Below are 25,017 nucleotides of genomic sequence, written 5' to 3'. Positions count from 1 at the left end.
ATTAATCACTCAAAAGATCTACTTTTTTTGTCTATTTTCCAGCGAAAAAACAAAAACAATCTTATTAATATCTGACAGGGCAGGGGGAGGGTTTTTTGTCTCTGTTTTATTGAATGAAAGACTAAAAAGCTGCCCATTTGATGGGCAAAACAGAAGGCTCTCCAATTGAATAACACTGATCTATGTACTCTAAATTCAAGTAGTGTCTAATTCAAGCATACACATTGAAGCACACTGTAAGGAAATGCTATATATGCAATTTACCTGAATTTCTTTCCAGAAAAATTTCTCTCTGTCATAGAACCCTCCAAAGTCTTGGTACTGTCGAAGTAACTCAATCGGAGGCTGGGAACCATAACGATCCAATTTGGGCATGTTTAGATCATCCACAAAAATGACGACTTTCTTGTTCCCTGGGGCCCCTAAGAGAACAGTATAAATAACAGTCATTTATCATGGCAAATTAAGGTGCAATCAAAACATATTACCTTATTTACTGATTACATATTGACATTCAATATTAAGATAAATGCAGTACAATGATGAAAACAGACAATTGCTTGAAAAACTGTTTTATTAACATGTTATTGTTGTAACTTCATGAAATTGGTGGTATACACTCAATCAAATTATAGATATTAATTTGACCTTTATGTACATGTATTTGCATCTGCCTAAAAACTGATCCAATTACAAAACTACTTGGCTCCGGGGCCCAAACATCTCTTGCTAATAAAAAAAATGTATTGCTTTCGTTATGTAGAATCATTTTTGCCGCCTTCATCTTGTAAATGCTTTCCTTTGGCAAGCAGTAACTCAAATGAGATCAGTTATTAAAAGGTGTCAACAAGTAAGGCCGACACTGTTGTTCACAATTACGTTTTTTTGTTTTTATAGTGTTTATTTCTCAAAGTGAATATCAATTAAACTTCTGTTTGGACATGTAGTTTTTTTTTTTTTTTTTTTTTTTTTTTTTTTTTTTTTTTTTTTTTTTTTTTTTTTTTTTTTTTTTTTTTTTTTTTTTTTTTTTTTTTTTTTTTTTTTTTTTTTGTAACAAAGTAAACTGAGTTTAGTTTTAGTTTAAATAAGCTATCATTATAGATGGAAACTGCCACATCATTTTAATATTAAATTAGAATATTGACTGATGGTGAGAATGTTACATGGCTTACTAGAATCTACTACTTTCCAAATGTGTTTCAGTTAGATTAGTCTACTTGAATTAAGATGTTTAATTTTGAAAAGAAAAAGCTGTATGGCAACTTCTATGATGGTTTGCACTAGTGAACACCCAGATAGTTATTGCATCAGTGGCCAGGTTTCCAAGCAGTTTGGAAACCCAGATGCACTCTACATTGTCGTGAGAATGTGACGTAGCACACACATATCACACACATTCCTTATGCTATGGGAATTTCGCAGCCAAAACATGATACATGGTAAAACATTCTCATGCTAAAAAGCAGCGCAAATTGACCAAAACTTTTTACTGCCACTTTATATTTATGAAACCTCAGCAGTGAAGAGCCTGTTTGCGAGGTAACATTGCGCAACTTTACACTACAACTAAAGACCGTACCAAGCAATTCCTTATTAAAAGAAAAAATAAGCATACAGTACAAGGGGTTTAGAGACCTCTTCATCAGTATTAAAATAAATACGCAACATGCACATTACTTAAGGGTGCAGGTTAACTGTTTATAATTATTATTACTTATTTTATAACACCTTTATCTGGTACTTTTTTTTGCTACTACACCCATGTCTGTATTTCAAGTTATCGAAGAAAGTGACCGCTGTATGTTTGGAGTTTGAATATGTAACTGTGTTTTGTACTTTTAGATTGCAAGGTATGCTCGCTGAGGCATTATTTTTAAACTGTAAATTGCTCTGTACCTAAAATAAGCTAAGATAAACTAAGCTAAGCAAACTTAATTATGTAAAAAAATCAAAGATTGCCAACACTGTCTTGATTGGCTCTTTGTCTTAAGGTAATCAGAACACATTTATTATGTAAATGTTATACAATTAGCAAGAAAACAACTTTAATAAAATTCATAGGACAGGATCAAGGGTAGTGTGGAGGAAGAATTTTAGGAATTGAACTAGGAGAGAACAGTGTTTGTGACTTAGGAAAGAGTACAGGGTTTCCCCTTGGCTCGCCAAGGTGAGACCAAATCGATCGGCCGCCAAGGCTGGGAAACAAACGTTATTTCCCGCAAGGGGAATATACAGTGAGCAGAGAATAGGAACCGAAACTGGACAGATTTGGCCTGGGTTCCCCTCTGGCTCGCAGAGAACCTTCTCGGTGGAGGACTAGGCCAGCGGAGCTAGGCCACTAAGGTTGGGAAGTGAGCTTCACTTGCCCCCAGAGAGAGACCGTTGCATAGTGGAGGAGGGAGAATGGAAGAAACAAAAAATAGCTAAATTGTTTTCTTTTTCTGTTTAATTTTATGACTTTGTTTTTCTTTATGTAAAAATATGTCCTATAAAAAAACACAGATATCTTACCCAATATGTTTTTTCTTTTCTTTTCTAGTTTAGATTCAATCATTTCCTGAGTCCTGGCAGAAGAGGTCTGAGCGGAGAAGTTGATATAAACAGGAACATAGCCTGCCTGATCTTGAATGTTGTTTAGCAGTGCTCGGGCAACAACAGACTTTAAAGATAAAACAGAACTGTGTTACAAGAAACCTATACCTGTATAATAAAACAAAAAACATAACATTTACATAGCCTAAATAGTGAGTAAATAAATAACAATATTAAGGATAGAACAAAATGCAAAACTATTAAACAATATTGAAGAATATACATTAGGTATATTGTAGAAATAGCAGGAATTACTTACCTTTCCCACTCCTGTTATACCAGTGAATAGTACTGAATGTTTTACAGCTAATAATTGTTCCATTAGGTAGCCATATCGTACAGTGTCTGTTGTTGGTACAAGCATCTCAAAAAACGGGGTTTCTTTATTGTACTTAAAAGTTGGGATGATTCTTTCCCAAGGTTCTAGGCGCTTGTTATCAAAGTCCATGTAAACACTCCACAAATCACCAGAACTTGGAAGCTTATAAAATAAAATAAAACATGATACATTTATATGGTCTACCTATTTAAAGATGTTGACACAAGTTCAAAACACAAACACTCCAAACTGGAAACTATATTCTTGACACCAGGTGACAACAATATGAATTTATATTTCTTGAAATCTGCATTTATTTTTTTTCCCCCCAAAGCAAAATAGACCAATGATATCTTGTATCAAAGTAACACATTTTCTGACAAAAAACAATTCCGAATTTAACTTTTTGTGTTTTGTTTTTGTACTTCTGCTGGTGTGGTCTAGCCAGGTTTACATACATGTAACATATGCATACATTACTGGGGTAGTGTTTCTGTCAAATTGGCTGATATGCTTAACCAATTTTCTGGCAGAAAGCACTTTTAACAGCCTTGCAACTGTGTATTTAAAAACAGTTTTTCACCACGTGTGCATAAGGGCTTTACACAAAAGCATATTAAATTATTATAAAATATGAAACTCAGTTTCTTCTCTTTATTTTTAATATACTTTGGCTGTGAAAAATTGAGTTTCATTAAATATTACACTGCATATAATAAATCATAGTGGATATTCCATTTAAGAATATCAAAAAAGTGAAAGAATCCAAACAAAATTTATCAGTGTAAATAAAAATAAAATATTCTCTTTTCATTTAAAATCTATGTAATATTCTGATATGCCTGGAGCAATAAGCACAGGCCAAATGTAAATTCTTAGCAGTTTTAAGCTTATATTGTCCTTCATTTGTAATACACTCGCAGGAAATAGATACAAATAACACAGGCTTGGCACAACACAGTTCCACTCTCAGCATTATTAGAGGTAATCACAAAACACAAAGATGAAAGGAAACCATTTTTAGCAATACAAGACATATCATCACTAAAAACACATGTCCAGATTAGCAAGGGGCCATGTACTATATTTTTTTCTCAAGAATCTTACCTTTGCTTCTGCAATATCATCAAATTGCTGCCTAACAAATGTGTCAAAAGCATCCCAGTAATTTTCTGTCAGATTTCCACCCACTGACCACAGATAACAGAAAACAAAGTTTCAATACCCGTTTCATTTGTGTTTTGTATTTTGCCATAAACAGACTATCTTATCCCACCCTATCTTTTCTGGTAATGATTATATATATCTGATCCTGATATAATATATATATATATATATATAATATATATATATATAATATATAGCAAGATTTATTCGTTCTAAATCTTTTTCATCTTTCATGTTTTGTAATATAGTGAATATCCCATCATATGTCCAAGTATAAGAGTGAATGTTCATGGGAATGTAAAAACAAAAAGCTGATATTATTACTGGATTACTCTTTTTATTGTAATAGTACTTTAATTTAGCAAACAATGCCACCCACTGACCAAAAGCAGTCATTATGGTAGACTTTTTCACACAATATTATTGTATAATATAATAATTGGCCAATTTTGTATTTGTGGAAAGGAACTTGCACTAGTGGTAAATTCCCAATGTCTAAATGAAACATTCCAGTTCCAGCTAAGAAAAACGTGAAATCTTTTTTTTTAAGCTGACTCTGTTCAGTTAAACTGTTAGAAAACAAAATCATAGACTCACTCACAGGTACGGGAGAAAAAAAAAAGTGATCTTGTTTCACAATCAACACTTATCTAAGAATTTAATTAAGAAATGGAGTCGGCGCAATATAACTTTAAAGGGACATCGTGTGAACAAAAATCAAAACTGAAAACAAAGAGCCCTAATTATACTTTACCAGATTGTTGTGGAATAAAAAAATACCAGGAATATGTAGAACACACTTTTGTGTAAATGGGGTTATCTCACATAATTGATCAATTTCTGATACCAATGGTATCCCTGTTACATATATATATATATATATATATATATATATATATATATATATATATATATAATAACCCTATAACAACAAACCTGTCAGGGTCCAAGCCTTTTGTTTGTTATATTGAGGGGTCGAAAGGACAATCAAAATGAAGGATAACCTGGAGTAGGCAGTATTCATTATTCATGAAAAGTTAATCAGATCCTCAATATTTTATTTTGTTGTTTTTTTTTTAAATTTTTATTGTTTTGCTTTGCCACATGGTTGCTGAACAAGCCAAAAAACAGAGTACCTTTGGACAACCTATATTCACGACAGAGATATGCCTGCATTACTCCTTTTTTTCAAACGATCAATATAGTTTCCAGCTTGCCAACATAAAATTTTCGTTTCGTATGCAGTTACACAGCGCACCCTTTTTATTGAACAAAAGAACTGACTTCACTGCGGAGGTGGCACCCCGTGCGTACAGACTGGGATGTTCAGTGTGTTTATAGTATCTTTTTTATATTTTTTTATTTGCGGTCCAAGGGCCAGGTTCGTTATAGCCGAAGGTTCATTATAATGAAGGGCGTTATAAATGTGTATATATATATATATATATATATATATATATATATATATATATATATATATATATATATATATATATATATATATATATACACACACACACACACACACATATAGTCTTATCAACCAATATATGATTGATTAAGTCATATGCAATACCATTAGTGGATGATTTTAAAATATACTGTACAACACTCCATAGCCATATGAAAACTTAAAGCAGAATAGATCAACCACACGGCAGCAATCAAATCCAGAAGAGTAACATTATAGGTTTGGTGTTTTTTTTTTTCTTTTTTTTTTTTTAACTATTGTAATTTTGCCACAGTGGTCCCACTGAGGTGGTAAAATTTAAATATGAACCTACAGTTTACACTCCACCCTCCTTGAGTAGACATTTATTCCGTTTTGCATCACAACTGTAAACAAACACAATGTTTACTTCTCAATTTAAAACTTTATATAAACTGTATATTTTTATGTTTATTTACTATGTGTACAGTGTTTGTAAAATACATGTTTTTTGTTTTACTAGTACACTTGAGTATAAATAATTCAGTATAATAATAACTTATGCTTTTATTTTTATGCTCAGTTATGGTATGTTTAGTTACATTACAATTCACATTTTTTATATTTAGGGATAGATGAGTGCAGACCATATTTGAGAGGGATATTGCATACCCTGTAAACACATTGAAATGATTAACTGTTTCTTCAGTTGTTTAATTTCTTTTTTTTTTTTTTTTTTTAATAATTCAAGATACTGAAAAGTTCTGGAACATCATCCAAATAATGTTTTGTTATCTTGTTTTCTGCTTCCTTCACATTGCAACAATCTGATTACACAGAGTTGCTTTTAATGAAATGTTGTTTTTAACAGTTTTAAAATGCCTGACTTATCAAATCATATTTATTGCATATTAAACCTTCAAAGGGCACTAACGTAAAGTGAAGTTTGTCATTGATTCGGAAACATGTTATAAGATTGCTAACCCTTTCTATTTTATATGTGAGCAAATAATTAATAATTAGAAATTTAAAGGACTTACTACAAAACACATTGATCACATTTCTTGAAATTGACAGAAAAATACAAATAAATGCTTGGGAAATTAGACGTGTACCATTTTTAGATCAGGCCCTCCTTTTCCAAGCAGCAGAGATTCCAGCAGGCAGCAGAGAGTCGTTACTTTGCTAATGTCAACCTGAGAAATGGCCTGTGTGCATTTCTTAGAAACAAAATTAAGCCCATTTTCAACATATCGATTAAAAAGATCCAGCAGGTATTGTCTGGTTTCTTCAGTTATCTGTAAGAGAAATAACTTGGACACTTAAAAGGAGAAATAACTGTTAAAATATCTTAGTTAGGCTTATAGCCCACTTGAATGGAGAATTACCCCTTGCTATTCAGCGGCGAGTAACATCAGAGTGTTTAAAAAGCACAGATTAAAAAAAAAAAAAAAACTATTCCCCTACCCACCATCTCTCCCTATTTTTTAAAACTGATTCATGTTAACATTGCCATCTATTTTCCCCAAAATATGGTTTCCAAATATGGGTCTGATTACTTCACCACCATAAGAAAAAAAAAATGGTTGCAAATCAAAAGGCATGATGTTAAGTCCAATATACACCTCCCCACATAATGGTGTTTATCTGGTCTACTAAACTAATCTTCCTACAAAAAAAAATGTAATACCTAAGCATTAATTTATTTCCCACATTATTTTTATTCTATCATGATGATTCACACTTCTATCCTGAACTGCTTTATAAAATTACTAATGTACTTTAAACGAGAAAGTAAAAATTACTTTTTTCGACAGGCCAGTCATCCATGTCTCCACATATGGCATCCATTTCAGTTCTTCAGAGTCAATGTAAACCATACCGCAGCGGCTAACTGTTGCTGGGGATGCAACCTTTAAATCTTCTACCTGAAAGAGAACAATCCACCAGTAAGTATAATGAATGCTTTAAATGTAATAATAGCACCCTGTATATACTTAAATCAAAGGTCGCGTTAACGCAAAATTTTGCGTCCAAGGCACAAAATAAATCCATTGGACGGAAAAAATATTTTGTTTTGCGTTCACTGGACGCACAGAATGGAAACCGACGCAGACATGCATATTTGTGGTAACCTATTACACTGCAGCAATGACCGTAAAATACTTACTTAAAAAAAAAAAAAAAAAAAAAAAAAAAAAAAAAAAAAAAACTGTTCTGCAACATAAGAGTATTGGTTAAGGTAAACTCCAGTCACGTAGGTGGCAGCAATAAGCCTCATATTTCGCTTTGACAGCAATATTAAGGATATTTACTTTTAGGCCCTGTCCACACTACATAACCGATCTCGAGACCCATACTCAGAAACATTTTAATTAATCCATCTCAGACTTTAGCATCCACACCGAAGTACCGTTTCATGTTTAGTTGGGCGTAATGTGTACACACATTAATGCTTTTAGAATAGTTTGCTTACAGTTCTTAGCAGCACAATGAACATTGGAAATTAATAGTATCCCACCATGTACTGTATTTTATTTTAAAATTATATGTTATGCCTCATATTAACAGGTGTCCATACTGCTAAGAAATAAAACAAATATTTTGGAAAAAGTAAATGCAAACACACACACACACACAAGTAGGGCTTAAAGTTTTCGGGTTTTATTTTTAATCAGGTGAAAAATTGAGCTGATTCTGTTTCATAATTAAACTCAGAAAAAGCTGTTAATTGCAAAACAATCTTTGATTTTACCTTCATATCTTGCCTGAGCCTAATTCTGGTCCCTTTAATTCTATTTCAAACAGAGCTGACAAATAACGAATTGTTCATTCCCAATCCTACTTTTAACTTGCATTTCATTTTTGCAGTCTCCTAATTTAACATTGTGCTTTTGTTATTTTCCGCACTAGTTTAACAGGGATGCCCTTACAGATTTTTTTAAGCATAAAATTGAATATCTAGTGCAGAGTGTACACTGACAGCAAGTCAGTTGTCAATCGGAAGTTTTTTTGGTAAGCAGTCAGCATCTTCAGGGGATTCTCATGAAGAAGACTGCTCATCTGCATCTCAGCCATCTACTTCTGTCTACGAGTAGCAACTACAGCAACCGAAAAAGTTGCAAGCAGTAGTAATGCACAAAAACGCAAAATATGTTCTTATAATTTTCAATGGGAGAGGAAGTATCTGTAGTTGCAAGCAAAAGTAGTAATGCACAAAAATATATATATATATATATATATATATATATATATATATATATATATATATATATATATATATATATATCAAGATTATCTTCAGTTTTTCAAGAATCTTCGCTTAAAAGATGATGCTGTCACTGTTATTGGAATGTAGAAAAATATTAAAACACACGTAGATGAAGGCAATAAACAGCGATTATCCCGTCTCGTTGTCATGCGAACAAAGAAAAAAGTGTGTCTGTGTTTATATGTATATCTATACACAGACAGATTGTTTAAACTACTACATGCCACAGAGTTTAAACGTTCACAAAAATGTACCAAAATGCACACCCCTGGAGTTTATTAACCTTTGTGTTAAAATGTATATTTGATGGATGGGACGCAAAATTTAGTTTGAGGAACACATGAAAAGAAAAGCTAGTGCTACCTCTATTTAATAATATGATTTACCCTTAATGCATGAGCATTGTTCTAAGTTTCATTATCTTATTTTTTTTTATCCAAGTCATAGTAATAAATACAACAACAACAAAAAACCTGACCATATCACACCCATGTTAAAAGGTGCAGCTCACACTTACTTCAAAGACCATGTGGATTGAGGGCGTAAGTTTGATTCTTTCACTGTTCGCAAGGCAAAGCATCTTGTTATCATCCAGCACGGTATTCATATTCTCAATCCAGAGTGCATCCACAGGGCCATCACTAATGATCCATTTATGATCATCTGAAGTGTCATTGGTAGCCGCTCGCACACTAAGCGCCATTAATCCATCCCTCCATTCCAGCGTCAGGGTGTTGACTTCTCCATATAGCTCTCCCATTGTAACTGATTTGGGGTTTAGCACATATGTCTTAACTGGCAAGTAATATGGATTGTTCTCACCAGCACTATGTAAAGTCTCTAAGGTGTTAGCAAGGACAGTGTACACTGTAGTTTTTCCGCCACCAGTTGGACCAACAAGCATAACACCATGGCGAACAATCATAGTTTCATAAAGCTGAATTACTTTATGAATCATACTGGGTAAAGCTTGCAAGTCATGTTTAAGCATCACCTCCACAATGGTTGACTGCAAAACACCATAATCATGATCTGGAATGATAACACCCGGAAAGAGATCCGAGAGAATTCCACTGAAAATAAAAGGAAAACACATTTACTATGCAAAGGCCTATGTCAAAAGTAAAAACAACTCATGTTATTTTGATTGAGTGGAAATAATTCTGATCAGATTGTTATGCCTCGTGTTTTTTCAGAAAGCATCCAAGCGTGATTTCAGTGGTCACAGTCAGAGCAGAGCAGTACTCTCTCCTGGGCAAGAATACCAAATCAGTGAGACCAATCTGTCTGTGTTTTTTTACACTGTTTTTCTCAGATATGCCCAGGTCACATATCAAGTTCTCCAAATAAGATAAATCATGAGCAACCACAATACGTTGTTTGGCATTGGCAATAAAAAGCAGTTTAAGACATTCACTGGTTGTATTATGCAACCCAGACTCATAAAAAAATAGTAAGATTTGCAGAATGAAGAAAATGTAAAAGTTTTTTTTTTTTTTTTTTTTTTTTAAACAAATCTGCTGAAAACACATTTAACCTTCATATTTATTACTCTTCTAAAGCTTAGCCATTTGGGAATTTCTATCCTGTTCCTTTATAATGTAGGTTGGTGGTCTTGTTTTTTTTACAGCTACTGTACAAACACAAGGATAAAAAGATGCTTGACTGCTTTATAGACAGCATTGAGCTTATTTGACACTAAATATACTGTGATTGCGATAGCTCAAAACAGAAGACACCTTTTTGGATCAGATCAGATTGATTTGGCCAAGGATCAGTGAAAATAACATACTGGGTAATTTCTATTTCACCATAATGTGCTCTTGTCTTGATTAGATTTGAAACCTTTTCTATTTTTTTTTTTTTTTGGTCTGACCACGCTCTGCGTTTAATCTGACCTGTTAAAGTTTTTTTTTTTTATATATATATAGCCTCAGTTTCAGTATTACTGCTGTCATTTTGAAGAATAGATTATAGCATCAGTTACTTGTAAATAACAAAATGCTTAAAAAATCTGGTCAAGCACTACATTGGTCTGTTAGGTGCAGTTTTGAAAAAAACGTATGTTGAGAAAATTATATATGATCTCATATTAGGTTAAAGAAATCTCTGTTTGCAAGCCTTACTTCCAGTTCATCTTGCACTTCCATGGTAATTTCACCACCTGGAGAGTGTAATTATCCCAACACCTTTAACACCTTTTCTATCATTAGCCAAACAGCTGACGTTTTTCTTGACTGAAATGCTGAGAACTTTGTTTAATCTAGTGTAGTACCAAATATCACATTTTAAAATTAAAATTAATATTTACTAAGACACATTTTTCATTCAAAACTGCATATTTGAGGCAAATGTAATAATTCAAAGAATGGCAGGTAAGATTTACCGTATTACATTGATAGCTATAACCAATTTAAAGGAAACGTTTATAGGAAACGTTTAGTATGCCACTGTAGGAATCACCTTTTTTTTTTAAATATTTGCTTAGTACTGTAACAAGGCTTAACGTTGTTCTAAAAATTGTGTGTGTGTGTGTATATATATATATATATATATATATATATATATATATATATATATATATATATATATATATATATATATATATATATACACATACACACACATCACAAAGCTACTGTACCTAAAAAGCAAAGCATCTTCAGTAAGGAATTTGGGCAGGTTGGAATCTCGTAAAGCTCGGATCAACACCACATCCTCACTCAGGTCAGGGTTCTCTCTCTTCAGGGACCTACGTGAAAACCAGAAACAACAAAAATAATGCTAAGTGCACTCTTTTAAAAGCACAAACCAACATTCTTCATTATGCTTGTGATTTATTGATGTTTTATCATGCACTTCTGCTAAAATGCCTTACAAAGTTAGATTTTAGTAAAAATAGTAGATAAGAAGAAAATGATTTACTGACATTGTTTAAATAATAAGAGAAATTGTATATATTTGTCAATTACACCTGATCAGAGTAAGCATCAAAATTATTCAGTCTGTTCAGATTCATGGCAATCAGTTACTTGACTGATTATGTGGTGGCTGAAGTAGTATGTTGACTTTTTATTACCATGGTCGTTCTTGTATTTTGATGGGAACTGCGTTTTGAAATAAATTTGATTTAAGTACTTAGATATTAGCCCAAGTAATTAGATATTACCCTCCAGCAAAAATATGAAATTAATTAGGCCACACAGTTTATCTAGTTGATGCAGAGATGCTAACACACTTACCCAGCCATTACCAGAACAGATTTAACTGCCCTCATCCCAAAGTCATAGTGATCCTGTTGTGAAAGCTGTTCACTGCAGAGTTTATACATCTGAGTCATTTTTCTGGCCAAAATTTTACTGGATACAAAACCTTCAGAGTAAAGGATAACCTACAGTGGAGAAAATGGTAGTAGAAATATGGTAATAACATAATTTAATAGTATGTTACAGCAGTGAATGTATATCTTTTTGTTCATAAGGGCTTATTAACAGCAATGTACCTCTGCAATTAGGGCATAGTTGGGAACCATCATGGCAATGGGTCGGAACAAAGCCTTCAGATTATCAGGCAATTCAGTTCTTCCTGCATACCCAGGATTCATTGTAATGAATGCTGCACAGGTCATTACCAGTTTAATTTCACGACCTTCAAACATGAACCTGGACAGCTTGAAACATCAAAAAGAGAACAATGTCAGAATATTGCTATTTATTTTAAACATCAAACAGTTATTTCAAACCAGAAGTATTTGCAAGAAATATTCAATTTAAAGCACATACCCACTAACAAAAATACTGTTTAAATAAATGTGTTGTAATTCCTGATTATCTGAGAAATGCATGAAACCTCGTGATCAAAGCATTCACTCTTACCTGTTTGATTTGTTTTTCACAATGTGAAAAGTAAGAAGGTTACAGTTGTAAGTTATCAGCTTCAAATAATCAGTGTTGTACATTCATGAAAGGGTATGTAACTATTACTTTAAGTATACCTTTGCAGCCTTAGCATTTCTTATGGTGATGAGTTGCTGGGCAATCACAGAGAGAACTTCAATGTCGATTCGATTAAACTCATCAAAACAGCACCAGGCACCAGACTGGGCTAAACCACTGAAGAAACGTCCCATCATCTACAAATTAAAAATGTAAAAAACTAAATCCTTAATAACCCTTAATATGTATGATGAAGGTAAGGGCTATACTGATGTATTAACCATTTATTTAGGTTGGATTTAGAAAGAAGGAAAATATTTTATACCTTGTAATCCAATCCATCTGAGCAGTTAAACACCACACACTGGATTGCAAGAGCCTTGGCAAGGTCTTTGGTGGTCTCCGTTTTGCCAGTACCTGCAGGACCTGCAGGAGCTCCTCCTAAGTCTAGCTGCAGCGCTCCCATTAGACAAAGGTAGCATCGATCCTGTAGTGGGTAATAATTTGTGATCATGAGGGTTAGGCTTCAAATACCTTTCCCAATTAAATAATTAAATAATTCTTAAATAACACAAATCATCTTTGTTTATATATCCCAATAACATGTTTTAGTAGACATTCATCAATGGTCAAGATTGGCTTTCAGAGTCATGATTAGATTTGCAGAGTAACCTTAAATAAATCTGTGTTTATCTGAGTCTCAAGATTGAACTACATAAACAAAAACAACCAAGTTAGATTTGACATATGAAAATGATATCTGCAAAATGGGCCAGTTACATAGCATTTCTGTTACTGTACAAATAATTGTTTGTTGAATTTTGCTTCTTAAAAAGGTTTCTGAACTCATGCTACAAAGAGCAGAATTGTTTAACTTTTTGTAATAACATACTGGTTTGTTTTGCATGTAATTGTATAGGGGTAGATTTTCAAAAGGTGACAAAATTTTAGTCAAATGTCCAAACTTACGTCTTCTTAGACAACAACATTTCCGTCAAGATTTTCAAAAATGACTTGGATGAATGACATTCGTTGACGTTTACTATCCGTGCAATCTAAGCAATATAATGGCTTTTATTACTTTTTGATAACGAACACACATCTGAACGAATATTTAAATTATGAGCGAATATCCTAACATGAAAATCCCACGTTCGTCCCAGCACTAAAACAAAGGTCATAACGCGGAAGCATACTGTATACAACAGTACCAAGAGCAAAGTGTATCCTAATATGTTCAGCACTATTAATAATTGCTGACAATTCCAAAACCTCAAAGCAATATTTTAAAACAACCCACCTCCCTTTTTAAAATGTATTTGGTCAGCTGAATGCTTTTGTAATGGTCTGAAGCAGTTGTGAGTATATTAAATGTAATCTCATTTCAATTTTGAAAGCAATCACATTTTTTATAACACATTTACATTACAATTTACAAACCTGGTTTGAACTAGGATTATTTACGTTAACAAAAAGATACACAGCTGCATTGTTTAAAATCAGACATTCCATAATCATTAACCTGTTTATGTCTTATGTTTTTATGGTACAGTGTGAGTCCAAATACAGTAGAGAAAAAAAAAAAAAAACACTGGCAGCTTGAGTAACAGATGGTTCTCAAACAAAACTGAAACACGGGTGTAATGAAGTGAGCCTCCAATACCCAGTCTTCCAAACAGAAAACTCCTGTTATGATGAACCCTAACCCATGTGTTTCCAACAAAACAGTGATAATGTGTCATTTAATATGACTAACCTTATATATAAGTTAACAGCTATATATGGAAGTCAGCTGGCAAGCTTAAAGCTTTAAAGCCCAGTGACAGAACTGATGAATACAACTTGTGAATAATAAAATGGCTGTTAAATGATTACTGTTGTATACCATGGTGTAGAAGACTGGTAGGTTATTGTCAGATACATGATAAATAATGTAAATACAACATGAGTTAAAAAGTACCAATTTACCATGGTAAATTAACATGGGGATGCTTGTGCAAACTATTAATTAAAACAATAGATCCCAAGTATGACTAATATTGGACTACCCCACCTAATGAACATAAGCCTTCCCTAAGGTAACATGAATACAAGAGCTAATCAAGGTCTGTAAAAAAACGGGAATTACCAAGGCTTAAAAACACACAACCACACACACACACAGACGCACACACTTTCAATTACATAAAAATATGTTGTTTTGCTGTAGAACTTTTTTCTTGCTTTATTTTAACTTTGGCTCATATACAGTACAGTCTGTTTTATTGCCACATCAAATCCTTCCTGTGTTAAAAGATAATAAGACCCCACCTGATCCTTAAACTGGCACTGCATGCTAAACATAATATGTGGGGTAAGTACAGGAAGTGAAATTGATTATGAAATCAAGTACTTTATTCAAATGTATATGGTTGTTACTAGATAAAATGAGCTTCATCTGAGTCAAATAAAAAACCAACTAAAATCAACAGCTAAACAAGAGGGTACTTATCAAAATGTTAAGCTAACAAGGTAAAATTTGAAAAATACACCTGATTAACTAGTACACCAAACTCACAAGTGAACTAATTCATAAGACCAAAAGAGAGAATCAAAGTGTTAATGTATAGAATAAACACTGGAGAGACACTTACAGTGAGTGGAGTAATGACCAGACGAGGGCATGCCCCTAGATATTCATAACCATAGGTGTACTGAGACAAAGCCATTTTTGCAACACAGTTGTCTATGTCAAGGTCCCAGTAATAACGGAGCTGTCTTTGCCACTCAAAACTTGAAATTGAATCCACCTAAAAAAACAGTTGCATGCATTTATAATTTCTCACAAAATGTAACCTTACAGAATTTCTATATGTACAGCTCAAACTAAAGAAACAAGAGTTTATGATATTAAATCTGAAATTATACATATATACAGGCAGTAAATGTAGGCACTGCCTCATCAAACTGATAGCCATCTAATCCAGTATTATATGGTTTCATTTAGATGATTTATTAAACCAAAACATAGCAGATAGAAATAATTGAATCATTAAAAAGAAAAACAGTACTGCAAATCTCTACCTTATTCATGCAGCTCAATACAAATAATAATGTTGTGGTGTGGTGTTTTTTCATATTCTTTAACCATCAACAAATGTAGCAAAATATAAAAATACCTTTTCTTTGACAAGTTCAGTGACAATGTCCCTTGCGTGCACATCAATTGTAATAAGTGCTGTAATTATATTTCGGTGAAGCTTTGGAAGGTAACCACGAACTAATGCAGCTAAGGCATTCAATCTCTGCAAGAGAAAATCCAAAACATTTATTTTATTTTGAATTACATCAATGACATAACCATAAATGGAATTTAAGATAATTAATATACTGTACATTTTAATACTGATTTTAACATTTTAAAAGTCTTATTTCACCTCAAAATTCTCTTTCTCAAAATCATTCAAAGCTTCAAAATGATCATGGTCGTCCCCTTCTAAGCACTGGTTTAAGTCTCGGCACCACATTAACTGGGACACAGTTAATATAACCTGAAAGTGAATGAAAGGGAAATCTTTGAAACACTATAATCCTACTTAGGCTATATATCAAAATATATATATATATATATATATATATATATATATATATATATATATATATATATATATATATATATATATATATAGGTGTGTGTGTGTGTGTGTATATGTATACCTGAGAAGGATGACCAGCAATGACCCATTTAACTCTCGGTTTATTTTGGTAATCAGTGATTGATGCTTTGCTTAAACGTCTCAGTGAAGAAAACATAGCTTCCTCAACCTTTCCTAGCCAATCTTCCACATTTCCTCTTGCTTTTAGACCTTTTCCAAGTCCAACCTGAAAAAAGAATTGCCAGTAACAAAACATTGACTTATAATTGCTAGCTGTAAAGTATAAGATTTAAAACGATTTTACTGTAATTTGGTGTAGTGAACCCTCTTTCTTTTTGTCCTGGCATTGCCGGTTCCTATTACACAGAGCGTTGGCAGGGCTATTAGTCTTGACATTATATTCTGTGATGCAGGATAACCCCCCCTTCCTCCCCCTTTACTTGTTTTAGTTGCTGGAATGATGGTCAGAAATAACTCATTAATGCAGCATTATTTAAAGTATTCTTAGTAGGTAGGCATATTCTATCCGCTCTTCATAACAAGTGTATGGATAACATCACATTTACAACAGAGAAAAAATATAATAGCCATGTTGTGGAACACTTAAAAGAATTATGATATCTCTATGCTGAGTTTAAGCTTTTAGACAAGCTATTATCACATTTTCCAGGTAGAAGGCTGATGATAACTGATTCAGTCACAGAGTGTCCTATACATTTTATGCTATTTAACTTACAGTAAGTACAAAATGACTTATTGAAATAAAAAAAACAAAAAAACATAATGTACCCTTTCTCCTTCAGGAGACACCATTGCTAAGATATCATTGCTGAAGACTTTCTCCTGCTCTCCTTCAACAGCAGGTGTCACCTTCCCCTCAGTTTGTGAAATCAGTGCAAACTCCAGTTTAGAAATGGAATCAAAGCACTTTCTCAAATGTGGCTGAACAGCCTGTGGGTTCCTCGTCTGTGCCAGAATTTCCAAAAGTTCATCATTGGAAAGAAAGTAAAATCTGTGCAGACAGCCAAAGCAAGATTTTAAAATTCAAAACAACATTTATTAAGCTAATTAAAATCTTGTAAAGTTTTAAAATGTTTATATTAATATACACAGACACATATATATATCGTCAATTATGAACTGCATGCTTATTTATCTACATAATCATCAATACAGTGGTGCTATATGGTATCCCTTATTGAAAATACTGAATATTACCAACACTTTTAGCTACTTTTGCAATCAGCAAACATATGTGGTCTTCATTACAGTGATACATATATAAATCTGCACTTTGACCCTGGAACCTAGACACAAAACTTTAAGGACTGTTATTAAAGCCCATTTAAAATTATGCTTGAAATCCATTTTTTATTTAAAACATTACTTTAATAAAAATTCCTTAAAACCAGTCTTTTTGTGAATAGAGCCTTATATTGCCAACGACACTGAAAGACAAAAAAATAAATAAACCCTAGGATTTGTTCTAAAACCCTTTTCAATAAGATTTGACTTCCAAAATATATTTGCAAATATTGCACTAGTAAAACAAAATCTTTGAAAATAAGTCTGCAGTAAATCAATTAAACCAATTTCACAAACCTTGGAAAGATAACTCGCTTGGACTCCAAATATGCTTCAAGGCATTTTTGAATCTGATCAAGTAATGCATTGTTGTTCTGGAAGTCGAAAACCAAGAGACCTATTACCTAAAAAAAAAAAAAAAAAAAAAAAACACAAAAAAAAATATATATATATATATATATATATATATATATATATATATATATATATATATATATATATATATAGAGTATTATTATTGATTTGAAATTATAAATACAATATACCAGGTTGAGTTGCTGCACGAAGTGCATTTGGAAGTCTGTTTACTTTTCTCATTATTTCTTTCCACGATTTGTCAACCTGAAGAAACATTTTGGCTTCTGCGGGAAGCTGTCTTTGAATGTCTGGAGCACTAAAAATGCTTTCTAGATAAAGCCAGTTTCTCTGGCATGTTAGCCATTCTTCCTGTAAAGCACATAAAAACAGGTTAAATTAGTCAAGTACAAAAGACACAATATCCTGTTTTATCAACACATTAGAAAATAACCCACAAGGACACCTACCTTGGATGTATTGAGTACAGTTTTTTTTGCTGTGCAACCAGATATGTTGCACAATTAATTGTACAAAGGTTAAATGCAACTTTTCTTTAACTGGACAGAACAAAAATGTATTCATGGTATGATTTAAAATAGTGCAGCTGCCAGGATATTTAAAAAAACTTTTCATATTTAAATGGTTTCTATCTATATATATGTAAGATTTTTCTTTACCAGTCACAAAATAACTAATGAAAAAAAAAATAGAGCAGCCCACAAGGGATATAGATGTCTTCAACACTGTTAATGCTTTCAAAGAAGAAGCCAAATATTTTCTCTTCAGTGAAAAGATCTATCTGAAATCTACACCCTGCCACACTGCAGATGGGATGTGTCATGGAAACTAGAAACACCAAGTTATTCATCTATGTCTAATTTGCTGCTCAATTTACCAGCACTACCTAGATTTTAGTATGATGACATGAGCTTCATTCTTTCCATTTTCTTTACTTTGCCACGCTCAACTGACCTAACTTTATAGGACAACAGAAAGAAGTTGCCTGAACAGATAATTTTTTTTGTTAGCATTTTTTGTCTGTGTATTCATGCTTCCTGGTCATTATGTATTGTCCTTGCGCTCTTTTAAAACAGCTCAAATAACGATTAGCATATGCCTAATAAGCAAAGCATTGTATTTCTATTGTATGTAGTTTATGTAAAGAGTGATTAACAAATCACTCTGGTAGAGAACACGAACAGGATTAACATAGAGTAATGTTTGAAATCAGAGGTGGCAGACACCAAATATGTCTAAGGGCCTTCAAAACTGCACCACCAGTAGCCTGATAAGCCACCTTAAATTTTGAGAAGCCAATAATAATGCAAGGCCGTGGGTATTTGACCTTCAGTGTAGCGTTGAAGTAAAAAAGACACATGAATCGGTGGGTGAAGCCTCCGTTTTACTTGTTTTCTTGCAGGATGGATGTTATAGGACAGACTTTTTAAAATACAGGTACAGCGATTGTAATTCAGCAATGTAGAATACTTTAGGAGTAAACTGGGTTACTAAAGAAAATAATAAAAGCTATAGCGGAGCTCAAGCTCTGTGCTCTCTCAGTTACCTTCCCTACTACGTCTCTAAGGAACTCCCCCTGTCACAAAAAGCACGCATACTTCAATAATAATAAAACGCGTAATTCATAACTACAGGTCAGAACTGGATAAGCTAACTTAATTATTTTTGCTATTGTTTTTATTAATGTTCCTCTTACTTTTGGGGTAGTTCAAAGAAATGTTCTCGTTTTTTAGGATGCATAAATATGCACAAACTGTTCAGAAACAATAGCGATTATACTGAACAATATAACAAAAACAGCACACAGTCCTTCAAATGACTAGGCAAGCGAACACTCCTGCCACTTCTACTTCCAGGCAACTGCCCTCTTCCTGCTTCAGCACTCTGGGTTGGAATGGCACTGGTGCTGGGGAAGACAGACCAGAAGAGGTGGAGTCTACCTGAAGATATTGTGGACCACAGACAGCTCTGTAAGGTGCTTGGTTACCCCGGCAACTAGAACCTGATAAACAAAAATAAGGGGATGCAGGGTCTGGGGGTGTTGGTGGCCTTTGAACAGGCTGGACAGGAATTGGGTTGGGCTCTTGGATAGACAAAGGACGTCTGGGCCATGGACCTCCAGCTTCTTGCTGCTTGTGAAAAAATGGACGCACATAGAGCTTCAATCAGTTATGATGGACAACTTGCAATGGGGCCTTATCGCCCCGATAGTCTTGAATGCGGTAGAGCGCACCTGGCTGGTTTCCATCTTGACTCAAGTGCTCACGGATAATGTATGGTCCTTCCAGCTTGGTGCAAGCTTACGTTTGGCATTCGCTGGATCAGTTAACCAGACAAATGTCCTATATGCCATTTGCAGTTTGTGGTGCAGGTCTGACACATACTGAGCAGGCATCCCTGGAGAAGCTGTTTACTGATATTCTGAACAAGAAAACAGTAGATGGACCGGTAAGTGTGCTTTATGGACAAGAACCACAAAAAAGGTGTATAGTCAGTACTTGCGTGTATGCTGGTATTGTAAGCCAGTTGGATTTGGCTGAGATGACTTTCTCATAAATCTTGCTTATGAGAGAGATACTTTGCAAGCTGATCCCTGAGGGTGTGATTAAATCGCTCTACCAATCCATTTCCTTGTGATGATATGATGAGCTTCTTGTTTTTGTGATACGAAGGAGGGAGCATAACTCTTTAATCCTATCAGCCTCAAATGGTCTTCCTTGGTCTGTGTGAAGTGATTCTGGAACATCGTGATCTCGGTCAAACTTTGAGCGGATACAAGTTTACATATTTTGTGAAATACTCCTGAATGATTAAAACAACGGTTACCTGAAAGAGTGGTGGAAAGTTATGTAATATCTGCTGCAATCTTCTAGAACGGTCTAGAAGCTTGTATATTCTGAAGAGGAGCACAGTTTTTTTGCAAATGCATTGCTCTAGACTGGCAGGAAAGAGATCATTGACAAAAACATTCAATATCTCTGGACATTCCAGGTCAATAGCAAAGATCTCGTGCACAATCAAGAGTCTTTCTGGTGCCTAGGTGTCCTACTGTTTCATGGCCATGTAGGTAATACAGAATATTGGCTGTGAGGTGCTCTGGATGACTACCTGGTAAGTACAGTCTTTTCCAGGGCAGTTCAGATAGGCTTTGCACAGCAGTCCACTTTGTAGTGTTAGTTTAGGGAAGTGTCTCCATAACACACGTAAAGCAGGGGGGCTATGTTTGATTTCCCAATGTGTGCCAAAATGGAATCTTCCTGTTGATGTTTTAGCAGGTCAAAGTCAGGGAACATGTCTGGGAAGACCTGTGTGGCTTGACCTGAGTCACTGCTAGATGGAATGGCGTCAGCTTCACAATGCTGTTCCAGGCTTTGCATGTGGATTACTTCTGTCAAGTTAATGCTTAAGGTATCAGGAGGTCTCCTGGACAGCGAGTCAGCATTTGAATGGCCCTTTCCTTTCCATCATACACATCTTGCTCGTCTTCCAGTAGGATCGTTTTCAATTGGAAATTTGCACAAACCATAATCAGTGATTAGTGATTATTGTGAAAGGGTGAGTAGACAAGTAATGGCGAACGTGTCAGATAGACCACACAATTGCCCCAAATTCATGATCAAAAGCAGACCACATTTGGTAGGTGTCAAAATGTGGCTGGCATAAGCTAAGACTTTCTCAAGTTCATCTTGAGTTTGTGCAAGTACAGACCCAGTTTAAATATTTTGATAGAGTGATATCCCCATCCAAAAAAAAAAAAAAAAAAAAACACACATTATATCGCAAAATTACTGCCTTTAAATATTTTTTAATTAATTAAACATAATGTGTTTTGCCAATATACTTCATCATCTGATTAAACACACTGAACACAGTTTATAATATAAATTATGTTTTAAAATGACAGTCAGACATAACCAATGGTTTACATGTATCACATTCTGGTTTAACAAATGTATAAGTACTGGTCATTGCTAATGTTTAAAATTCTTAATTTTCCCAAATATAATAAAAAAAAATAAAAACTACTGCAGCAAATCTAAAGAGGTGCTAATGATCATCAATTCAATATGTAGGTTGAAACACAATCATTAACTGAACAGAAACAGTTGTACAAGAGGAATAAAACTGGGTGAGGAACAGCTAAACTCAGCTAACAAGGTGAGGTTGCTGAAGACAGTTTACTGTCAAAAGTCATACACCATGGCAAGACTGAGCACAGCAACGAGACACAAGGTAGTTATACTGCATCAGCCAGGTCTCTCCCAGGCAGAAATTTCAAGGCAGACAGGGGTTTCCAGATGTACTGGTCATTGCTAATGTTTTAAATTCTTAATTTTCCCAAATATAATAAAAAAAAAAAAAAAAAAAAAACTACTGCAGCAAATCTAAAATTGATACTGCATATTTTCATTGACATATAATACCATTATTACACCCTCCATTGCTGGAAGTAACAGAATGAGCAAAGGCCCATGAACAATACTTCCATAGTCTATGTTTATCCCTTCTGTGTATAGTGTTGTTTAAATACAAAAACTCTGTTTTTCAAATATAATCCACTTACCAGTGTTTGACTAAACAAAGCAAGCTGTCTTTGCCATTCATCCACACGTACTTTTATAGGGCCCACATAGCGGGACGATGCTACTGTTGCTACATTAATTGTGCTATCATCAAGGTTGACCTGTAAAAAAGTGGAAATCAAAATCCAACATTGTGGGTGTATTGCTGAACATACAATACAGTAATTCAAAAGAGTTTGTGTGTGTGTGTGTGTATATATATATATATATATACACACAGTACTGTGCAAAAGTTTTAGGCAGGTGTGAAAAAATGCTGTAAAGTAAGAATGCTTTCAAAAATAGACATGTTAATAGATTATATTTATCAATTAACTAAATGCAAAGTGAGTGAACAGAAGAAAAATCTACATCAAATCCATACTTGGTGTGACCACCCTTTGTCTTCAAAACAGCATTGATTCTTCTAGGTACACTTGCACAAAGTCAGGGATTTTGTAGGCATATAGTCAGGTGTATGATTTAACAATTGTACCAAACAGGTGCTAATGATCATCAATTCAATATGTAGGTTGAAACACAATCATTAACTGAAACAGAAACAGCTGTGTAGGAGGAATAAAACTGGGTGAGGAACAGCCAAACTCAGCTAAAAAGGTGAGGTTGCTGAACACAGTTTACTGTCAAAAGTCATACACCATGGCAAGACTGAGCACAGCAACAAGACACAAGGTAGTTATACTGCATCAGCAAGGTCTCTCCCAGGCAGAAATTTCAAGGCAGACAGGGGTTTCCAGATGTGCTGTCCAAGCTCTTTTGAAGAAGCACAAAGAAACGGGCAACGTTGAGGACCGTAGACACAGTGGTCGGCCAAGGAAACTTACTGCAGCAGATGAAAGACACATCATGCTTACTTCCCTTCGCAATCGGAAGATGTCCAGCAATGCCATCAGCTCAGAATTGGTAGAAAACAGTGGGACCCTGGTACACCCATCTATTGTCCGGAGAAGTCTGGTCAGAAGTGGCCTTCATGGAAGACTTGCGGCCAAAAAGCCATACCTCCGACGTGGAAACAAGGCCAAGTGACTCAACTATGCACGAAAACACAGGAACTGGGGTGCAGAAAAATGGCAGCAGGTGCTCTGGACTGATGAGTCAAAATTTGAAATATTTGGCTGTAGCAGAAGGCAGTTTGTTCGCCGAAGGGCTGGAGAGCGGTACACAAATGAGTGTCTGCAGGCAACAGTGAAGCATGGTGGAGGTTTCTTGCAAGTTTGGGGCTGCATTTCTGCAAATGGAGTTGGGGATTTGGTCAGAATTAATGGTCTCCTCAAAGCTGAGAAGTACAGGCAGATACTTATCCATCATGCAATACCATCAGGGAGGTATCTGATTGGCCCCAAATTTATTCTGCAGCATGACAACAACCCCAAACATACAACGAAAGTCATTAGAACTATCTTCAGCGTAAAGAAGAACAAGGAGTCCTGGAAGTGATGGTATGGCCCCCATTAAGAACTATCTTCAGCGTAAAGAAGAACAAGGAGTCCTGGAAGTGATGGTATGGCCCCCACAGAGCCCTGATCTCAACATCGAGTCTGTCTGGGATTACATGAAAAGAGAGAAGCAACTGAGGCTGCCTAAATCCACAGAAGAACTGTGGTTAGTTCTCCAAGATGTTTGGGCCAACCTACCTGCCGAGTTCCTTCAAAAACTGTGTGCAAGTGTACCTAGAAGAATTGATGCTGTTTTGAAGGTAAAGGGTGGTCACACCAAATATTGATTTGATGTAGATTTCTTCTGTCCACTCACTTTGCATTTTATTAATTGATAAATATAAACTATTAACATGTCTATTTTTGAAAGCATTCTTACTTTAAAACATTTTTTCACATCTGCCTAAAACTTTTGCACAGAACTATATATATATCCACATGTGTCACGAGTACCTTGTTACAATACCCTTTCAATGTTTATCAATGTGAAGTATTCTTCATAAAAGTACTATATACTTACGCTCAATTCAAATTTGCCGTTTTGCCATTATTCTGATACAGAAAAATGTTAAACACTGTTATAATGCATTAAACTCTGAGGCACTGACACGACAAAATGTGAAAAAAGTTCAAGGGGGGCTGTCAATTAATCGCAGTTAACTTCTGCGATTAACGCGTTAATTTTTTTGGAGATGAATTTTCTTTTAACATGCATTAATCAAATTGCTGTGTCTTGAGCCTTTCTGCACATCGTACTTCAATCTCAGCCGCAGCAACAATAGATCGTTAGTCAATGAACCGCGTAATAGAGCAAAGCATTAAAAATGAGTATTTATTTTTTTATATTCTGACAGCTCACTGGACAGAAAGATGATTACTTGTCTGTCAAAGTGAGTTCCAGTATCACACATTCCAGGTTTTTTTCAGATGTTTGACATAAATCTAGTGTCAACGCAACAGCTAAAATACA

General features: G+C 34.5%; 1 protein-coding gene across 1 annotated transcript in view; it reads right to left on the bottom strand.

Moving 5' to 3' along the window:
• The window catches only part of dnah6 (dynein, axonemal, heavy chain 6), a 146,179-nt gene that overhangs the window by 81,017 nt on the left and 40,145 nt on the right, over positions 1-25,017 (bottom strand). Inside the window, 20 exon segments of the mRNA XM_041218913.1 lie at positions 265-422; positions 2,512-2,659; positions 2,852-3,073; positions 4,019-4,192; positions 6,617-6,805; positions 7,313-7,435; positions 9,296-9,851; positions 11,423-11,530; positions 12,021-12,169; positions 12,281-12,448; positions 12,773-12,910; positions 13,039-13,200; positions 15,347-15,502; positions 15,872-15,997; positions 16,130-16,243; positions 16,410-16,574; positions 17,138-17,360; positions 17,951-18,050; positions 18,199-18,379; positions 22,593-22,712. Coding sequence (XP_041074847.1) covers positions 265-422; positions 2,512-2,659; positions 2,852-3,073; positions 4,019-4,192; positions 6,617-6,805; positions 7,313-7,435; positions 9,296-9,851; positions 11,423-11,530; positions 12,021-12,169; positions 12,281-12,448; positions 12,773-12,910; positions 13,039-13,200; positions 15,347-15,502; positions 15,872-15,997; positions 16,130-16,243; positions 16,410-16,574; positions 17,138-17,360; positions 17,951-18,050; positions 18,199-18,379; positions 22,593-22,712 — 3,480 coding nt within the window.

Source organism: Polyodon spathula, chromosome 2 (assembly GCF_017654505.1).
Source record: "Polyodon spathula isolate WHYD16114869_AA chromosome 2, ASM1765450v1, whole genome shotgun sequence".
NCBI lineage: Eukaryota > Metazoa > Chordata > Actinopteri > Acipenseriformes > Polyodontidae > Polyodon > Polyodon spathula.
Note: the sequence above shows the minus strand (reverse complement) of the source record. Positions and strands in the feature narration are given on the sequence as shown.